The sequence below is a fragment of the Idiotropiscis lumnitzeri genome, chromosome 10 (assembly GCF_059441095.1).
Source record: "Idiotropiscis lumnitzeri isolate Australia: NSW breed Sydney's pygmy pipehorse chromosome 10, RoL_Ilum_1.0, whole genome shotgun sequence".
Taxonomy (NCBI): domain Eukaryota; kingdom Metazoa; phylum Chordata; class Actinopteri; order Syngnathiformes; family Syngnathidae; genus Idiotropiscis; species Idiotropiscis lumnitzeri.
The window spans coordinates 6,121,535-6,142,104 of NC_142400.1; the positions used below are offsets into that span (position 1 = coordinate 6,121,535).

The following is a 20,570-nucleotide window of genomic DNA, read 5'->3' on the forward strand; positions in this document are numbered from 1 at the left end:
AGGAAAAAAAATATTGACCAGTTTCACGGAGTATCTTGTGGCGGACTCTAAAGTTTTTTTGCACTCAATCCCACATGCACACAAAAACCAGCCAAAAAATCAACCATTTTGTCACAAGGCCTCCAAAATGTAGTCAACAATGGCGATTAATTGTGCATCACACATGGCGTCATCGCAGTGAGCGAACGGCGGCGCTCCGGCTTCTCTCGAAAATCCCGCAGTCGGCCGCTGAAGCCGTTCCACTCGCAGATTCAATTACGGGAATGATTCATCCCGCCATTATGACAATTGTCACTTTTTGTTTTGTCACACAATAAGGGAGAGAGAGAGAGGAAAACAAATGATTCGCTAGAATTGACTGCCCCCCCCCACACCCCGACACCCTTCCTCATCCTCCTCCTCGCCTCAAGCTGCCCTCCTCCATCCGACTTGTTTTTGTCTTTTCACTCCCCCTCCCCGCGTCCCTCATCCAGTCCTTCTTTCGCCTTAGTCTTCATTCATCCTCTGTTCATCTCCTGCGGGTACAAGGCCATATAGCCTTTCTGATTTTCTCCTAACGCCCCCCCCCACCCCCCCCATCCAACTTGTCCTCCATCCTCCACCATCCTTCGCCTACCGCACTCCCACCTCTTCTCCTTCGACTTTCTCTAGATAATTAGGATCTCTGATTTTATGCTTCTTTCTTTCATAACAGACACCGCGGACGCAATATGCAGGCAGCCAAGTCCACACACACACACACCAAAACACACAGCAAGATGAATGCCCCCCCTGATTTCTCTTTTATTCTCCGCTGCATTCACAGGCAGGCTGGAAGTGGGAATATTTCTGTGCTTTTGCCTTTTGTGTGTTTGTCGGCGGAGTGCAGGGTGACTTGCGCCATGAAAGGCTTGCGCGTGCTCCTCTGTAGAACAAGGGGATGCGAGTTGGTGGGGGTTGCTGGTTGCACTCCGGGGGCTTGCAACTCCCCGCAGACTGACAGCTGACAGACACACACGTGCGTGCATGTGATTAAACGTCGCCACAGTGGGGCAACATGTTAGCACTTGGCTGGTTACCGTGGCTGGGTTTTTCCGTACCTGTAGAAAAATGAACTCATTCACTACCAGCCGAGTTAAAAAAAAAAAAAAAAGAAAAAAAAGATCTTTGACGTCTTTATCCGTCAATGGTAGTAAATGAGTTAAGGGGCGTGGCCTTGTGAGGGATGTCAGAAACTTGGCCTGCTAGTCTGTGTGGGAGTTTTGGCTCTAAGTAAGTGTTTTCATTTCCAAAGTAGTTTTTGTGTGTTTGACTCTTCATCCAGTTCAATGAACAGCTGACGCCGCATCAGAGACTTTGGCTCTCCTTGCCCACACCGGACGGCATCACAGTGCCTGAATCGCTCCATTTTGTAGTGTCGTGTCCGAAGCTCGCTCATGACGAAAAAGTTTGAACTTTAATTCTGTCATCCACATTTGCCCACTCATCCATATATTGTACCTATCCATATATATACGAATAATGTATCCATCCATCCAAGTTCTCCCTCCCTGCTGCATGGATGAAGAGTACAATAAGAGAGTATTTGTCAGTGTCCCAGTTTGCCCCGATATAATTTCCTTTTTGGCTGGGAGGCTTGACACGAGATGTAATATACGAGATATAGACTCATTACTAATCTACTTTTTATCTGCACCAACTCACCAAAATCACCTCAAGTCTAATTTGGATGTCTTGAATAATTAGAAAGAGAACAAGATACAAGAAGTGTCATGTTTTCTCGTGGAAATGATGACGTGGAGACACAAAGATACATCGAGTAGTTTTATATCTGCGTTGTTTTTACGGCTGATGATTGGAGTCAGGATGCAAAGTGACCTCGTGGTTGGCGTGTCTTCCTCTGACGTTGTGGGTTCAAATCCCAGTTCAGAACTAACACTATATTTGTCTGTATTATTGTTGTATTGCACTGGAGAGGGGAGCTCTCGAATCTCGTTGCACTCTTGAGTACAATGACAATAAAGGGATTTCTAATTCTAATTCTAATGGGAGCATTTTGTTTCTGTGTAGCTTTTAGGCTACTTTAAAAGTGTAGTTTGCAGTGTAAAAAAAAAAAAACATTAAAACTTTCTGTATGACAGTGCCTGTCAATGCCTCTAATTAAATTTTTAATGAATATTTCTTAACTTATCAGGGCGTGAATAAACCAATCAGAGTAGTTTTTTGCCTGGCTATTAAACTGACTTAAGAAGCGTTTTACTTACTACAAATGTTGGTTTTTGAGGCACGGACGGACGGCTGCATATGGTCAGCTGCAGAAGAAATTTGGTTCTATGTTGTCTCAAAATGGAGTGGCAGCAAATCTAATACAAAAACAGCAGGGGCCCCAAAATTGAACCCTGAGGAACACCATTTGACAGTGTGGGACTCCGAGCAAACCAACAGAAAAAAGTCTGGCTTGCCAAGTAGTTTCAAAACCACTGTCGCCCTTGAAGCCCGATAGAAAATGCATGGATGGCAGCGTCTTAACATACTGTACTTCCTCCCTGGTGAATGAATGTTAGGTTGCCTTCTTATTGGCTTGTGAGGCTCCTGAGAAGGAAACGATGCGGTTACGTTGCGGATCCGCGATGAATACAAGAGGAGGAGCGTTGGGATGAATCGATACGGCAACTTGTAGCTGTAGGTTGAGGAGGAGCTGCCGCTTGCCGGGAGCTTAAATTACGACAATGCTTCCTGCCGTCTCGCTTGATTACATCTCTGGGCGGCGGCGTAAGTGGAAATTATGTAAACATGGCGGCACCCACGGTGTCTGTAAACGTGCTTTTTTTCTCCTGCGCCTCCTCCAACTCAATCCTCTCGCTCTCTCATTCCACCCAAACATTTTCCAATCTCCTCACTCTGCGCATTCAATTTTGCTTTTTCTATTCCCTCGCTGTCCTCAGTCAATTCCCCCGGCTTCACTTTCCTCACTCATCCTCCTCGATTCCACGCCCCTCACCCTCACCCTCCCCCACCTGGGACTACCGATGCTGCTATTTTCTAATGCCATCGATAGCTCTCAATAACAGTGTCCCGCTTCCATCCCCGTTTATTGATAAAGGCGTTGAGGCCTCACTCGGAGGGCTTTTATTCGTCATCCGCCTCTCGGTAATAGCCAATCAGAAGGCCCCGGCTCAAACGCGAGACCGTCTTCATGATAGGCTCCCCACGACGTTTTGATTGAGTGCACCTGAATCATATGGAATCAAATAAAATCTTTTCTTCACAGGAGGCGCTGTTTTATTCCCCCCCCACACACATTTCTTGATGCACACTTAGCAGTACGATTTTTCAAATATAATCTTTTTCATCCCACCTCCTTAATATTGCGTTTTAATATGCAAATTATTTTTTCAAGGGCCTCTTTTGATGTATTTTTCATTTTTATTTATTTATTTTTTTTTTTACCAAACACAAACAATAAATTAATCTTTATGATAAACCAATATTAGCTAACAGGTATGCAAAAAAAAAAAATTAAAGGGAAAGTTTAGCTACTTCATTTAGAGTTGTTTAACTGATGGGAATCACTAGTTGACACACACACACACACACACCCCCACACACGCACACACACCCCCACATCTCACTTTGTGGTCCAACCAATCATCAGTCGTGTAAGTCCTGTGGTATTCCCCCCCCCACAAATGTGACACCATTCCACTTAGCCTCAGAATCATTATCGTGTATGTTTACACACACACACTGCATCGACTCAAAACAATGACTCCCACAGCGTGGCCGTTTTTTGACGACATGTCGCGCGCGTGCAGATGGTGCGCACGCTCTGGCCCGTCCTCCATTCACTTTGAGCAGGGCAAAGCGTAATGAGGCCACGGCGGCCATCTGCGCGGTATGGTGTGCAGCTATTAATATTAGCGTCATGTTTGCCCACACATGCTTCGTCCATATTAGGAGAATATTTTGACGCCGTGTTCAATTTTATTTGTCGACTTTACATCAATCAGAAGGGGACAATCCCAACGTATATCTTTCTTTCATCCCCAAGCCCACTCTTGTACCATCTCCCCCCCCACCTGTATTCGTCAGGGTCCTGCACTGCCCCCGTGCCGCTCCGCTGGGTTTAAATGGTGGTGATGATGCAACTCTTTCAGCTTGTCCGTCTGCACTTCCACCTCCACCTGCTCCTCCGTCTGCATCCCGCCATCCTTTCTCACCGTGTCGTCAGTCGGGGGCCAGGCCTGCCTGCTTAGCAGCTCTTGTGTTGTAATTGTCTCACAGATGAACTTAGGAAGTTCCTGTCGGGCTGCCGAAAACACGTGTTGGGATATAGAGCGGGGGAGTGAGGAAGTCGTCTCGGCGAGCCTCTTGTGTTCGTGTGCACTTGTTTGCGGCGTTGTCTTTGAACTGCCTCTGGAGATCTCTTCAAGGCTGAGGCCTGTCACTTCCAAAAGACCGACTCTCGGCAGGAGACCTGGCGAGGGAACGGGCAGAGCATATTTCACCGCCTGACTCACCAGCACCACAGTAAATCTCGCCGTCAGAGTGCTACAATGAAAGTAAAATATAGTGAGAGGCAAGGCAAATATATCCCTTTTTTTATTTCACAAACTTTTCATCTCACAATATACATCATTAACCACATCCAAAGATGTACATGATAAAATCAACCGACAACCATCCCTATTCTGTCGGCAGAAAAAGCAGGGTTGAAGAGGATTTCAGATTCAATAACCTTCAACAAAAGTTTTATGTAAATCAACTAAATTGGGACATTTCAAAATGATTCTTATTGTAGGTGATATTTATTTTTGCAGCATGTAATACAACATTTAACCAAAAAGTCATTTTGTGGTTTGTGGCAGACAGAATATGTTATATTTGAACGTTTTGGTATCGTTCCTTAATTAAATCTCCACTGTCCCATTGACAAACATTGAAAATGCCATTTTTAGATCCCACATTAATCAAAACATGAACTAATGCAATCACTTTAAAATTCAAATTGGATTGAGCTTTGTTTAAGTGCCTGCTTTTAATGTTTTTTTTTGTTGTTGTTGTTGTTTTGTTTTACAGTATACTTCCTGTAATGGGCAAGGAGATGAGCGCTGTACTCATCTTTTTTCAGTCACTGAAAAAAACAAAACACAAATGCGCTCCTTTTTTTTTCCTTTTTTCTTTTTAAAACGTGTTTGAATAACTGTTAAATGTGTTTAATATGTGTGGGAGGGGTATTACTATATTTTAAAAAAAAAATGTCTTTCACTTTTTCATGCACCCACGATTAAAAGTATGCACAGCAAAATTCCATGCCGTTTTATTTTTTTGCTGCTGAAATGATGCGTGTTGCTATTGATGTTGGATATTGACTTGTATGTAACGGCAAATGTGTCCTTCATTATTTGACTTCATGTGACTTTGAGAAGCGTTTAAACCGATGAATTGTCTTGAAATTATATTATGAAATCAAGTTGTTTCCCGAATTTAATCCAAATTCCCCTTGTTTTCCCAATTGAAAACAGCAAAGAACAAAATACGAGGCGATCCGTCCATGAACGTGCAATGTGTCCTCCCGTCCTGCAGGTGGTGGTACAGGCAGCCAGCAGACCATTCTCCATGAGGAGCAGTAGAAGATGCCGGCTCTGCCAGCACTGCTGCTGTCAATACACTTCCTGTCCTTCCTGCTGCTAGCCAACATGCCGCCACGCTCGCTCTGTCAGACACCCGTACTCTCCGCCGTTCGCATGGGTGAGTTTCCGCCAATGATCCATCCAAGTCAAAGACCATTTTGACATTCTTCTGCCCTCTGCTGTTGACTGAATTTGGCGTCAAACTGCTCACGTATTGTCTGGGGCTGGTCACGTGACGTTTGTAACGCGAGCCCAAGGGCACTTTGAAGTCAATTTCAGTCATTTGCCGAGGGAACATTTTTGACTTGACTTCCCCTTCAAAAGATTTATACCAGCGCAAACCACAGAAGTGGCGGCGAGGAGCAAGGGCAGTGGCACGAACTGACGCTCCAGTGTCATCGTCAAAATGTTATGTCCAATAATGTGCAGGCAACAACTGCTTGAAAAGTAGAACTTTATTTTTAACAGTGGAAAATTGTAGTTCTTTTGGCACCTCGTAACAATTTCGAGTTCAAGGGTGGGTTGTATTTTTTTAATGATTTGTTTTTACGTCAGTTGGAGTCCACCGTACTGGGCTGGACACATCAATGATGTCATCGATGAATCGACTTTGGAAAATCCCATGTAGCAAGGCTTCTCTGAAAACAACAATTGCTCGACTTACCTCGCAAAAAATGTCAGGATTTCACCGTAGACCAAAGAGTCATTATTTAGAATCAGTCAGCAAGAGAATTTGTGACGTTGCAATCTGTGTCCTGCCAGAATGCTGAGAATTAAATTTATGGCTCCTCAAGTATTGTTAAAGGTCACTTTTGACTTAATCTCTTATACATTATCTTGTCTTAGTTTAAACGCAATATATTTTGTGTTTTGATAACATTAAAGACATTTGGAAAGTTGAAAATTGAGCCCTGGTAGAGTTCTGAGAATGAAATTTGTGGTTGCTCGAGCGCCGTAAAATGAAAACAACTGAATAGCAAACGGGTCCACGCAGCATCTTCCTTTGTTCTCCCTAACTAAGCTGCAGCGTAGTGCGGGTCTTAAATAAGGTTTCACGAGGTCGCGCCAACCAGAGTCGCAGTCAGTCAGCGATTGCAGCATTGTTGGCGAGAGATAATGTGACAGATTCGATATCGGAATCGGCGTTAATAACATACCTGCCCGGTTTTTTACTGCTGTTGTGTAAGAAGCTTTGCAAAATGTCAGCGCAAACAGAAGCAGAGAGGAGAGTTACTTCAGGTCTTCGGTGCTATTTCAAGCGATCAGTATCATTCTTCAATCTGGTCAGGGGAGCGGCTCAGTGCCCCAGGCGACCAACAAAAAAAAAAAACAAAGTTCAAGCAGGAGGCAATACTGGAAACAGTCCAAAATACAAATTGAGTCTAGACCGGGGATTGGCAACTTAAATGCCAGAGAGGTGCACAGTTTTTCATCAGTGCTACTGGAGGGCCACATAGGACCACACACTTGTGATGTAGGTCAGAAAATGTCAATTTAAGTATTTTTAAAATACGTGCTCTTCATTTTTTATAGTGCATTTTTCAATGCATGTAAAAAAGATCCACTATCCTACAACTTTGAAGCAAACCAGAGACAGCACAAAAACTGCTGACCCCAACATTAAGTGCAAGAATTCTTTTTGTATGTTTTCCACAAAATCAACTCGCTCAAAATGATTACATCATCAAGCTATTAAATTATTTTTGCATATCATTCCAAATCCGCAAAAATAATTATTAGGCCTAAGAGAGCCAGCATAAGCTCACTTAACACACATCTGCCATCTAGTGGTAATTGTTGCTATTGCAACCTAAAAATACAGTCAAACGCTGTAACTTCGCACTTTTTATTTTTTCATTTTTTTTATCTTGATGGGGAGAGATAGGGAGGGGGAGAGGCAGAGGGAGGGAGGGAGGGAGTGAGTGAGTGAGTGAGAGAGAGAGAGAGAGAGAGAGAGAGAGAGAGAGAGAGTATGAAATGAAGCTGTCCTAAATTGTCTCTTTCTTCCTGACTCTAGCGGCCATTTTGGATGACCAGTCTGTGTGTGGGCGCGGCGAGCGTCTGGCGCTGTCGCTGGCCAGGGAAAACATCAACAGCCTCATGGAGGTCCCGGCCCGAGCTCGAGTGGAGGTGGACATCTACGAGCTACAGAAAGACTCCCAGTATGACACCACTGACACGAGTGAGTGAAGCTCTCATTCACATAAAGAAACGCTAAAAATACACAAAAAGCGCTGGTAACGTCCTTGAAAGGATTATTTTTCGAGTGCCATGAAGAAACATGGACTAGCTTGACATTTGACCACACCGAGATTATCTTGTTCTATTATTTAAAATCTGGTAGATTTAAATTCAATTTGAAAGGTTGAGAAAATGGATGGATGAAAGTTGGGCCCTGGCCGAGTGCCTAGAATCAAATTTGTAGCTGCTCAAGCGCCGTAAAGGGGCAGAGTTTGACATTTGAGTTAATCTACATCATCTTGGGCCATTATTTAAAAATCTGTAAATTTTTTTGCTTTGATAATGGAGAAGAATGAATTTTGGAAAGTTGGGCCTCGGCCGAGTGCTGAGTATCAAATTTGTAGCTGCTCGAGCGCTGGAAGAAAACATGTTTGACTTGAGATCTTCTGGCTTCTTTACGTGAAATCGGTAAAGAGTTTGTGAAAAAATTGAGAATAGGATTTTTTGGCTGCTCGAGAGGGACGCAAAAATGTTACTTTTAACCACATCTACACTATTTTGTGTCATTCTTTAACAATCAGTAAGTTTCGTACTTTGAGAAATAAATATCAAATTTATGGCGGCTTCAACGCCAATAAATGTGCATGTCGTGATTTGACCTCTGAACTTAGCACACTCAGCCATTCCGTATCATACATCTCATCGGAAATCAAGAGAATCCTCTTTAATATTTAACGATATCGCTCATCATTTATGAATGATGAATTATGACCTGAACTGAAGCCAGTAATCCGATTATGACTTTGCAAAATGGTCATAAAAAAACATTTTCCTTATTCGTCCTCGCTCTTTTTTTTTTTTTTTTTTGCTTTTTAAAAAAAGGCTGAAAATGACACCGGGAGCATTAAAAGCATCCAAGTTTTCCCTTTTATGAGCTTATGCTAATGAGTTTACATGTTCAGTGGAGAGCACCAATGACCCGCCGAGCCGCTCTCATTAAGAGCAGTGGACCAGCTGCTTGCGTCCACCTCTGCGCCCAATAAAAGCGTGTTTATACAGTGGATGAAAATCAAGGAATCAGTGGCGGCCTGAGACTCCCTTGCTCCGATTCTAGAACCGGAGGTCTCTGACCCTGCCATCGGCAACGGGCAAAATGTTGAGTTGCGCATGAGAAGGCTTGTGTACATATGCGACTTTGCGTTTGTGTGTTTCGCGTCCTTGACCGATGGGCAGGAGACTCTGACAAGCTTGTTTGCCCGTTGCCATTTTTTTGGTGGGGTCTTTGGATCAGAGAGCTTGTCGTCTTACAGCTACTGCTGTCTCAAGTGTACACACACACACACGCAAACATGCAGAGACGTACACTTTTTGTGCGTTGCATGGTTCAATTCGGGCAATGCTTCCGGAGAATAGCAAACCTTTTTTTTTTTTTTTTTTTTAAGTCTGTGCGCATAAAACCTACACCTCCAAATTCATCACATTGATTGCAGTCTTGTCTGGCTGACTCCTGAGTCTGATAAGCTTTTGAAGAAGCGAAAGGTACCTTTTTTCCCACCATAAACTGGGAGTGTTTACGTGCTAGTTCAACAAATTGTAAATGTTTTTTTTTTTTTAGACCATCACATTTTTTGACAAGTTAAAAAATATTTTAAAGGGGGTGATTTTTTTTCCTCCTTATTTTGAAGCCTCATTTTATTTACGTGATTTTTTTTTTTTTTTGGGCCATTCTTCTTTCATCATTACATTTTCCCCATTTAATAATCTATGGTTATCATCACATTTTACCTTTCGCAATTTCCTGCTTAATGATTTTCACAATTTTTTTGCCATTTTTTTCACTCCAATTTGGCACGGTTGCTAACCACTTTTCAACCCCCACGCCTGCCTCGTGTCTTTCGACTTTTTTTTCGCAGCGTACTTTGTCTCATCTTACGAGATAAGAGCGATTGTTGACCCACAGGTTGGTGTCAGTGATCAAATTCAAGCGTGTGCACTATTTGTGTCTCTGAGAAGCCTGGGAGCTTATTGTTGTTTTCTCCTCCTCACTGACTCTTATTCTCAAGAATCTGGACAGGACAATTTGTCTGGGATTGATTTTTTTTTTCTGTTTTTCTTTCCTTCTGTTGATGTTTTTTTTTTTTTTTTTCCTTTTTGTTTTAAATGTATTGCTATTTCTGGTCAGAAGGTGGTCTCCAAAAAAGAAAGAAAATAATCCGTTGTGGATGAGAAGGCTGTTTTCAACAGTAAAGCAGATGTTGAATTGCATTTTAAGATCAGCGTCCAGCAGCAGTTGTTGGTCTTTTTCCGCATGTCGGCGTTTCTTTTAATTGTGTTTGTCAGGTGGACGTGTGAGCGAGTGTGTTCCCGCTATTAATCGATGAGCACGGCACTTGCTGGTCAATACGCAATGTTTTTTTTTTTTCATTGCCAATTCTTCCACTTGTCATGCTGGAAAACGACAGAGCGCCGATGCAGAAGGAGACGTTAAAGTCTTCATTTAAAGCCAGACATGTCAGGTTCTTATTTTGAATCCAAGGATGTTGATTTTATTCACTTGCGAAGAGTACCAGAGCTTTTCGAGGATGATGTTTATTGAGAGGGTGATTAATTTTGCAAATATATTATAATTTAATAATGTGTAGTGGGTCATCACAAGACAAATAAATGCTTCATTTTTCCAAAGCCCTCAGCCTTCACACAAGGGTTATTCTCTCGGGCATTTCTTTATTTTATTTTTTTTTTATCCACTTTGGACAAATTGAATTCCACCCCTCTCACATGAGTGGTCAAGGGAGCTGGCTTAAATAAATATAGTATAAGAGAGTATGAGGGGTGTGTTAGGGTTGCAGTGTTTATCAGGAGGCAGGAATTTGAGTTTCCTTTTTTTTTTTTTTTTTAATAAAAAAATTCTGCAACATCCACTTATCACAATTTAAACGCCTCCATCAAATAAAAAATTTCCGTAAAAAAAAAAAAAATCCACTTTGAGAATACATACAATGTTATAAAATGTAAAGATTGAGACGTCTATTAAAACGCTTATTTGAGAAATTCAATGTTTTTTTTTAATTGTTAATTTCCCTCTAAAATGCCTAATTAGCCGGATTTTTACTCCAGCGTCATTAATCTGGTGTTAATATCTTACCAAAATTAGGTAAAAGGCAATTTTTAAGTCCAAATCTATTTGTGTTATTATATATATATATAATTCCCTTTATTAGTCCCACAATGGGGAAATTCGAGATTCGAACCCAGGCCTCCTGGGGAGACTGGGTCCTGAACGCGGCGCCTTAGACCACTCGGCCATCCTGGCAGCCACATTACACATTAGTGCATATTTAAAAATAATTTTCCATGAGTGAATGACACTTTAAGGCAACATATTATGAAAAGATATTAAGTAAGGCAGAACAAAATACAATACAATTTTATTCATATAACGCATTTCTCAACATGTCAATTGAATCCATTAATTGATGAAATTCGATGCATTTTGATTTCCCCTCCCCTCGAAACCTGATTGTCATTCCTCTTTCTCATATTGAGAGGTTTCAGATATTTTGCCCTTCTCCTTACATGACGAGCTAATTAATTTTTATGATAACGTGATACATATAACGAAATACAAATAGTTCCATTGTTAATTAGATACCTCTCTGTAAAAGAGACTTCTTGATGCAACACTTGTGTTGAATCTCATTACGGCTGTGCTCAGTCAGTGTATTATTTTTTTTTTCTTGTGTTGTTGAAGTTATAAAAGTGCAAATCATTTCGAGCCGCAGCGACAGCAGGCAACACTTTCGCTGGCTACTGTTGTCCTCGGGGGCAATCCTCCTCTCAAATAAATCAGATTAGAGCCAGTTGGATTTCACTGCGACAATGGGATCAAGCGGATGAACTAAAAAAACTCTAACTGAGTGCAGCATTTGCGTATGTATCTCATGTGTTTTTTTTTTTCCCTCCCTTTCCCCTCAGTGTGTCAGATTCTACCCAAAGGTGTTGTTTCTGTGATTGGCCCTGCGGCCAGTCCCGCCTCTGGCTCCACTGTTAGTCACATATGCGGGGAGAAAGAGGTGAGTGAGTTTGTCACGTCACGTTCTACACTACTCTCAAAAAGTTAGGAATATTAGCCTTTGGGGTGAAATTTTGAAATGAGCGTAAAATGCACATTACCCTTTACTGGTGACTTTTCCAAACTTTTTAATGGTCAATGGGCAGCACAACTTTCTAGCCAATGTGTCACTACAATATACTTGCCTCCATCGCGGGTTCTGGGTCCGTGGTTTTGTTATTTCGCGCATTATATGTATTTATTTTATTTTTTACAGTTTATTTTCTAGTGTAATTCCACTTTCACCCACTAGGCGGTGGCACACCATTTAGTTTGACACTGTAAATTTGGCAAAAGTTTACCGTAGTTTTTTCTTTAGATTATTGAATCTCAAATCCTCGTCAATCCTGCTTTTTACGCCAACAGAAAGTGACCGTTTTTGGTTCTTTTTGTAATGTAAATCTTCGGGCAAGATTATTGATGCCTTTTGTGAGATACGTTTGTTAGGATTTGTGTACTGTAAATTCAGCGGGATCAGCGCACCGTTACATTGTTGGCATATCCATTGCTCAGGCTCCTTTTCAATATATGTGTTTAAATGTGCGTACACGATTGTAAAAGAGCATTTATAGACCTTGATATGAATGTGCTATAAATGCTCTAAAAATGACAATGCGCACAATCGGGTCAAGACAGCATGTGTAGAACGAGCGCAGCGTGACAATTTATCCAATTCACCGTGGGGATGTCAAAGAATTATTTCTGATTGCTTTGGCAAAAAAGACATGGTTCACCTCTGTGAAACCGAACAACATTTCATTCGCTTTCAGCCTGTTTATTTGGAGTGAGGTCTTTACATGGAATATTTTAGTTCGGTTTGGACTTCCAACCCAATTTGAATCAGATTTTAAGGCTCCATGTAAACTGTCAGTTTAATAGTTACATCTCTCAAAGACGATCCTGTTTGAACATATTGGAGATCAATTGTTAGGTGTCATATTGGTTCTCATGATGCCATCATAAAGAGGACGAAGTGCATTTGAGGTCCAACCTGAAACTTCACCCAAGAGCTTAATATCTCAATTTTCATTGCATAAGTGACTGTAAGCTCCTCCTCCTTGCAGATCCCACATGTGAAGATCGGTCCTGAGGAGACACCCCGCCTGCCATATCTCCGCTTCGCCTCTGTCACTTTGTACCCCAGCAACGAGGACCTGAGCCTGGCCATTGGGGCCATCCTGCGCTCATTCAGCTACCCGTCGGCAAGCCTGGTCTGTGCCAAGGCCGAATGTGAGTACAGTCGCCCCTTGAAAAATAAATTTAAAAAATAAATAAATAAATAAACACCTCTCTCAAATAATTTTTCCCATTAGGAGAAAAAAATGCGACACCATCCCCTTTATTTGAGGATATTTGATGTTTTTTAATATACCCTCGCCAAGATGTCTGCTCGATAGCTGAGCGATTGTTTTCACTCTGTCCTCATCATACTGAGAGCTAAAGTGTTTATTTGGAGGGAGGCATTTGATTTTCTAATTCGCTTAAAAAAAACTTTTTGCCAAATAACAGACTCCACTGTAATGATAGCAGAGACTATAAAAGTAGCTTCCCCAAACTATTAAAAAAATATAAAATGGCAACACTGAAATACCTTAAATACCAGAAAACCTAAAAAAAATAGAATAAAGTAATAAAAGTAGGTTTTTAAGTAACACTTTTATGAGTAAGTCGAGCTACCAACGTTGCAGCTTGGCTAACGTCTGCTTATTTACCATGCTAATGCTAGCTAAGTATTGCTAGTGCTGCTATTTTGTTGAAACGAGCTACATAATTCACATTTTTTTTTGCTAGAGTATTAAAATGTTACTTAAAAGCTGACCAGTTAGGTTTATAATGGCCACAGTTTCTCTTGAATGTTTTTTTTTTTTATTTCTGTTGTGTCTTGAAAGGACGAGTAGGCAAGACTTTGGCTGCCGCACTGTCGTACGCTTGTGTTGTCAATGAAGTATGTGATTGATCTTTGAAATGCGTGTTTTCTCAACTGCTTTTCACGGTTTGGACAGCGATCATAAAGTTGTGCTCACGCTCCAGGCTTTTTTTTTTTTTTTCTTCTTTTATTTATTATACTCGTGCGCGCATCCTCGTGGGAGGCTTGTCAGGCTGCGCTCATCTAATAATAAAAATGATGTTGGAATGCTTTGCAGTTTTTTGGAAGGGAAAAATGATGAGGCTTTCAGACGGCGTCAGGGAATTCATTATAGACCCTTATTTTCCTTTTTGAAAGAGCACATTATTGATTGATTATGCAGTGGCTTATTGGGAGGCAGAGGAATTCAAAGATGGACGGCACACGCTGTGGTGCGGGGGCGCCCGCCCAAGTCTGTGGAGGCCTCGAGAAAAGCGCAAACAAAAGCGTCACACAGAGACGATCATTATCCTCTGGCTTGCAGGAGCCATGGGGTCGACCCGTGACTTTTTCGGATTCCTTATCCGTCGCTTCATTGACTTCCGGAAGCTTTTCTCAAGATGTTAGATTTTCGTTTATTTATTTATTTATTAATTTTTTTGTCTCAGATTTGACTAGGACTCCTTGACATTTGACTCTGAGTTTTCTCTGACTTTTACATTTCACCTGAATACGCGCAACACTGCAAGGACAATTTGAATTACGAGGACACAGCCCATGTCCTCGTAATTCGAACAATGCTATCATGTTTCTAAGGGTGTAGAATGCTTAAATTCCAAATTTTAGCCAATGTCCCTTTAAACCACAATAACATGAATGTTGTGTGTTATTGTGTGTGAGAAAACGCCCCTGTAGGTAGAACCTTGTATTGCACCCCCTACTGAATAATTCACACAGTGTATATTTCACAGCTTTTGATTGGCTGATGGTCATTTGACCCCACGATGTCCCCATAATTTCCGTTTTTGTCAAAATGCTGCGTGTTTGTGTGTGAGTTCATGTCCCCGTAATGTTTTTTGTGAAAATGCTGTGGGTGTGTGTGGGGGTGTGTGTGTGTGTGTGTGTGTTGTTTACATCCATTGCGGAATGTCACTTTGAATGAAAGTGTCTTTGATCATTTGAGCCGTAAGGGGCGTGGCTCCTTTTTTGGCAGACGATCATTAATCGTCCTCGTGCTGACAAACGAGAGCGAGCGTCTTCAAAGGAGGACAAGAACGTAGCGCTGATGATTTGTCGTGTCATTTTCAGTTTTGCTCATGTCCTGTTGTCTGCTTTTTCGCTCTGGTGTTATTGTGTTGCATTTATTGCTCTTTGCCATCCCTGTTCCGTGATTATCATCAGATTTTCACATTCACTATTTCATGTTCTACGGTTATCGTCACATTTCTATTTTTAAAAAAAAATTTTTTTTTTTGCCATTCCTCTTCCTTGGTTATATTTTCCCCATTCTATGGTTATCATCACTGACGCTCATTTTTTTGTTCTATGGTTATCATCTCATCATCCGTCTTAGTCATCCCAGTAAACATTACACCCATTTGAGCCGTTGTGCTGCTTTTTAACATGCCCGGCCACCGACAAGAATGAATCCCTGTTGGCTTTGTCAAACGTGAGCGAGAGCCGTCATTTCAGACGCATCTTTTCTCTCTCCTTGGCCGGCTAACGACGCGCTATCGTGAGACTAATTCCATTAAGCGGTCATCAGTGGATGGATGAGGCGGACGGAGAACGGGCGAGAGAGAGTGCGAGGTGTTGAATGCAAACATAAATAGAAGAAAGAAAGAGGAGAACGGGAGGGAGAAGAGGCTGAAAGACAGCCGAGAAAAATATGTGACACATGCAGGGTGAAGGAAGAGAGGAAGCTGTAAAGTGCATTGATTTTTCTCCCCTCCATGCTCAAACTAATTAAAGTTTTGGCCTGCTTCAGTGATTACCCCTCTGCTTACAGAGGCTTTCTCCCGCTGAAGGGCTCTATCCGCTACCTCTCCATCCAGATGCATGATGACGCCCCCCCCCCCCTCTACCCATCCCACTTATTTACATAGCTGGGGGGTGCTTTACTATAGCGTTACAATTAGACGGCAGCAGAGTCGACTTTCCAGTCAAGGCTCACTCCACGCGCAGTGTCAAGTGAGTCTCAACTGCCACTGGTTATGCTCATTAACCCAACCGAGAAGTTTGCATGAAGAGAGAGAATCAAGTGCACGGATTTTCGTCTTTCTGCTCCTTTCTTATACTCGCCTTTCATTTGCCCATTTGCCTTTCAAAAATAATAATCACGGCGGTGCTCAGAGGAACGGAAACGGTAATTGAGCTGTGACACAAACACGGAATTGGGCCTCCTTCAAGATTAACTGCAGTATTTTTCTCTCATAATGGAAAGTGTTGCCGTCTTATGACGTGTCCTCTGTGCGGACAACGTTCGGGTGAAATGCTCATTCGTGCTTGCTCGGGTCAAAAGGACTTGTCCTGATGCAGAATAATATTTCATAGGAATGTTGGACATGAAATTGAGCAGCTCGGCGTTATTGTGGTGAACGCTTCTGCCTCGCAATCGGGAGATCTGGGTTTGAATCTCTGTGCGGCCTTGACTGTGTACAGCTCGCATTTCCTGACTATGATGCCTTGCAACACGACTGACCCGACTTTGGAGATACGAACCGTCATTCGGATGATATTTTGCTTTGACTTGCGATCAAAAATTTGCGCTGTCTGGTGCCAGTGAACTCATTTGATAGTAAGCAGCCGTTTGGCAAATAAGGAACAATTCACTCTCAGTTTAGGATTACTGTCAAATTAATTATAAATAAAATTCCACCGGGTATTTAAAACAAAGCACACAAATTTGCCTTCTGCTAGCGTAAAGCTGCGCTCCGCAGGATTTTGAGTTTCTAATCGCCATTGCCACCTGTGACCAAAAAATGGAATTGCGCACTCATTTCTTCACATTCATGATGTATTTTCATATTTTCACATTTTATTGATGGCCGATGTAGTAATAATAATGAATTAAACCATTGTTCGATTAAATGTGTGTTAAATATTACAAAATGTATTTTATTTTACGAGGAAGTAGAGCAGCGTGTTGCATTAAACTAGCCTTTTTTTTTTTCTTCTTCCACCTTACTTATTCCTGGCATCTCTGCCGTTGCCATGGCGACCCCAGATCCCTACGCTTACACTTGGCAACAAGAAACAACCAAAATAAAACAATGAAAACCAGATCCTCCTCTCAAATAAATCCTTCAACAGGAAAATATTGACTACTTTTCACAGCAACTCACAAATCTGTTGCCGGTGCTGACACCGACAAGCAATTATTTTTACAGAGCGGAGGTTTGAACACACATAAGCCCTGAGCCTGGTGATATTTCAGCATTTGAACGGTCCCTGCGAGGCAGCCACCAGTCGGCCTGCCGTGCGCTGATAGAGACATTGATATGCAGCCTGACACGCCGCGTCGCTCTTCCTCAGGCCTGCTGAGATTGGAGGAACTGGTGCGGCGCTTCCTCATCTCCCGCGAGACGTTGTCAGTCAGGATGCTGGATGACAACCTGGACCCGACCCCGCTGCTGAAGGAGATCCGTGACGACAAAGTCGCCACCATCATCATCGACGCCAACGCCTCCCTCTCCTACCTCATCCTCAAGAAGGTCAGAGAGTACGCAGTCGCACGCAGTCGCACACGAATGTACATTATTGACGCTTTTCATTGCAGGCTTTTGGCCAGGCTTGGTTTGGCACTTATGAATAAAAACGTGTGCAGGTGATAAAAAACGTATCATGCTCAGGCCGAAGTGTTGCTTTGGCGCCATCTTGTGCCAACTTGGTGCAAAGGGACTATGTTGATGTCAGTTGAGGAGCTTCGTGGAGTGCTTTGGGATCATCCTGTGGCATGAATGATGTTAAAGTGAGTTGAGGAGCTTCATGTAGCAATTTGTTGGCAAGAAACTGTGTTGATGTTGAGGGGAGGAGTTTAAGTTGTGCTTTGTCGCCATTTAGTTGCCAAGGAACATTGTTGATGTTGAGGTGAGAAGCTTCATGTAGGACTTTGACACCATCTTATGGCATTTTTGGGCCAGGGAACTATGCTGAAGTGAATTGAATCAGAACGGGGTCGGGGGCCGACAATTTTTATGAATAGGCCCAGAGGGTCAAGGCCAGAACGGTACAGAGTGTGGCGGCCCGACCAGCAAAAAAGGGTCAAGTGCCCAGCTCAGGAAAATAATGAACATATTATAGTCTCTTAATACCAGGTGTGGGCAAACTATGGCCCGGGGGCCACATGCGGCCCGTCAAATGTTTTAATCCGGCCCGCTGAACCTTTTAAACTTCAATTAAATGAATAAAGCTTGTTTTATTTTCTAAATACCGTCGTGTGTCAAAGCCATATTTTTTCATTATGCTTTTGTTCACTTTTATTTAAAATAAAATGTATTTTTCTTCTCCGATGAGGTGAGGTTACCAAAACACTCCATCCATCTGCTCCTGGTCCGGCCCCTCTGTCAAATTTTAGAACCCATTGTGGCCCGCCAATCAAAAAGTTTGCCCACCCCTGCTTTATACTGTACAAGCACATGCCTAAGAGGTGGGGGGTGTGGCTTCAGCAAAACTTAGTGCGTGTATTTGGGTGAGGGCTGCGGTCAACAGCAGCAACTGTGTGAGTCCTCCATCCGAGTACCCCAAAGTCACTCCTTGCGGCTTTTCGTTGGATTTCCGCTCCCTGTTGGTGTCCCAATACTTTTGCAAATGCTGCATAAGCACTTAGTCTCATTGAAGTTTTTTGGCAAGTGTTTATTCGTAACATTTTATTGACAATTTTCATCGCTTTCTAAATGGAGTGTCATAAAATCTCCTGTCAGTGTCCGTGTAGTGTGCAAAGCTAATCTACAAAACAACGCTGTGGGAGTCGTTTTATTTCCCTTTTTGTCTGTGTGTGTTGCTCTCCTCAGTGGGAATGCCAGATCCTCAAGTGAGCTTATTATCCACAGAATAGTCAAACTTTTTAATTCCCTGCAAACTTCCACGGGCTACACGCTTGCCCCAGTAAGCCGTCGGAGGGCTATTTTTACCTTGGCAGGCCCCCCCGCGGGGCCCATGTGAGGGACAATAACGACAATGGGACATCCTCGCGTGGACACACAATACTTCCGAGCGGGAATTGTTCCAAAGCTCCGTGAGGACTCACTCGGGGTGCACGGGAGAGCCGTTGCACCCTCGGGGCTGGGGCGGCCGTATGTTTCTGTGATGTAAAATGATTAACTTTCGCTCCCTATTGCTCATCCTCTCCTGCCTTGTCCGCCAACATCACTTCCTTTTGCCCTGATCGCTCCTTTTCTCACCCACCTGTCTCATTGTCTTTTTTTTTTTTTACCCCTTTTGTGCCGCAGGCGTCCGAGCTGGGGATGACATCACCGTTCTACAAGTATATCCTCACCACCATGGTAAGAGTAGAGACTCTTCTTCTTTTTTTTTTTTGCTTCTGTGTGTTTTCCATAGCGGCCTTTATTCGCATCATCAGTTATCCAGCGCGACTGTGACGTGCAGTTTGCTAAGTAGTTACGCCTGGCATTTCCGCTTTAGAGTGCCTCGTTGTCTACAATGAGTCAGTGCATGGTATGTAGAGAAAGATGGAAAATTGAGGATAGGGGAAAAAAAAAATGTCTGACTTGACAGGTCGCATGTTAACATGGACGTTGTGGCGGCTGGCCGATTTAGAGTGCCTCGTTGTCTGCCGCAAGTGCACGCATAGCACAGAAAGAACAGTTTATTTGAAAAAGTCCGACTTGTCAGCGAGTTTGTAGACCGAGACGCTGCACCTCATTGTGGCCGTGTGCAAACCCACTGCGACAACTCGGTGGAATACATTCCAGCCACTGGAGATATATTTTTACAGATCATTCATTTTGTATGCATCGGCATAAGGAAGATGCTGGAGAGCATGCCATCATTTTTCCAAATCATAGTCGAGTTGTTTGATTGACAGCTGGGCGTGGTTTAGATGCACTCAAGGTAGATTTTTGTCTATTCTGAAATCTAATTTGATATGTATATCATTTTTTTTACTTCTTTAACTGGAATGTTAACAACACTCTTCTCTGCGGTGTGTCTAAATTAGAATACTTATCTTTACTTACAGCGACTTTAAAGTCAAGCGCAATAACTCAGCACATTATTCATGTGATTCATGTCACCTCGAATCGCGATTCGGATTCTGTTACAAGTGCAATACCCCAAGTGCAGTTTTGACATGTGCAATTACGCAAGTGCAATATTACCACGATGGTTACAAGCAAAATGTGTTAGCGTCGCTCGCAAGAGTGTAAGATTACAAGAGCATTACTGATAGCGCTGCACCTTAATTTTATTCAATTTAATGCAATTATTTCTATTTTTCTACGTGTTTCTACTGCATTTAAAAAAAAAAAAATGGTTTCATTATTCTCATTTGCACCGTATCCTTGCTTGGGTTTCCATTCCAATTTAATTGTGCACCACAAGGACAATAAAGGCCATTCTTCTTCTTCTGAGACCCTTTACGAGCGCTCAGAAAAGAAGATAAAGCGGTGTGAAGCACGCTTTGGGGAAAAGTGTGCGACGCGGGAATGCGCAGAGGACGAGCAAAGCCATGCTGACGCATCCCCACTTTTTAGCATTTCGATTAATGTGTCGCTTCATGCAGCCTTTGCTCCGCCGCCGCTTTTCATTCCCTCCCTTGTCCGCCCTCCGTACGTGCCTCACATGCTATTTAGATGTTTAC

At 42.6% G+C, this 20,570-nt stretch overlaps 1 protein-coding gene across 6 annotated transcripts in view; it reads left to right on the plus strand.

Annotated features, from left to right (window-relative positions):
- grik5 (glutamate receptor, ionotropic, kainate 5) overlaps nucleotides 1–20,570 on the plus strand; it is a 127,803-nt gene that overhangs the window by 74,842 nt on the left and 32,391 nt on the right. For all 6 annotated transcript variants that reach the window (XM_088305878.1, XM_088305883.1, XM_088305881.1 and 3 more), the window contains 6 exons: nucleotides 5,566–5,730; nucleotides 7,630–7,794; nucleotides 11,769–11,866; nucleotides 12,969–13,134; nucleotides 17,285–17,463; nucleotides 19,201–19,254. In XM_088305878.1, coding sequence (XP_088162004.1) covers nucleotides 5,616–5,730; nucleotides 7,630–7,794; nucleotides 11,769–11,866; nucleotides 12,969–13,134; nucleotides 17,285–17,463; nucleotides 19,201–19,254 — 777 coding nt within the window. In that variant the 5' untranslated portion in view covers nucleotides 5,566–5,615. The remainder of the gene's footprint in view (nucleotides 1–5,565; nucleotides 5,731–7,629; nucleotides 7,795–11,768; nucleotides 11,867–12,968; nucleotides 13,135–17,284; nucleotides 17,464–19,200; nucleotides 19,255–20,570) is intronic.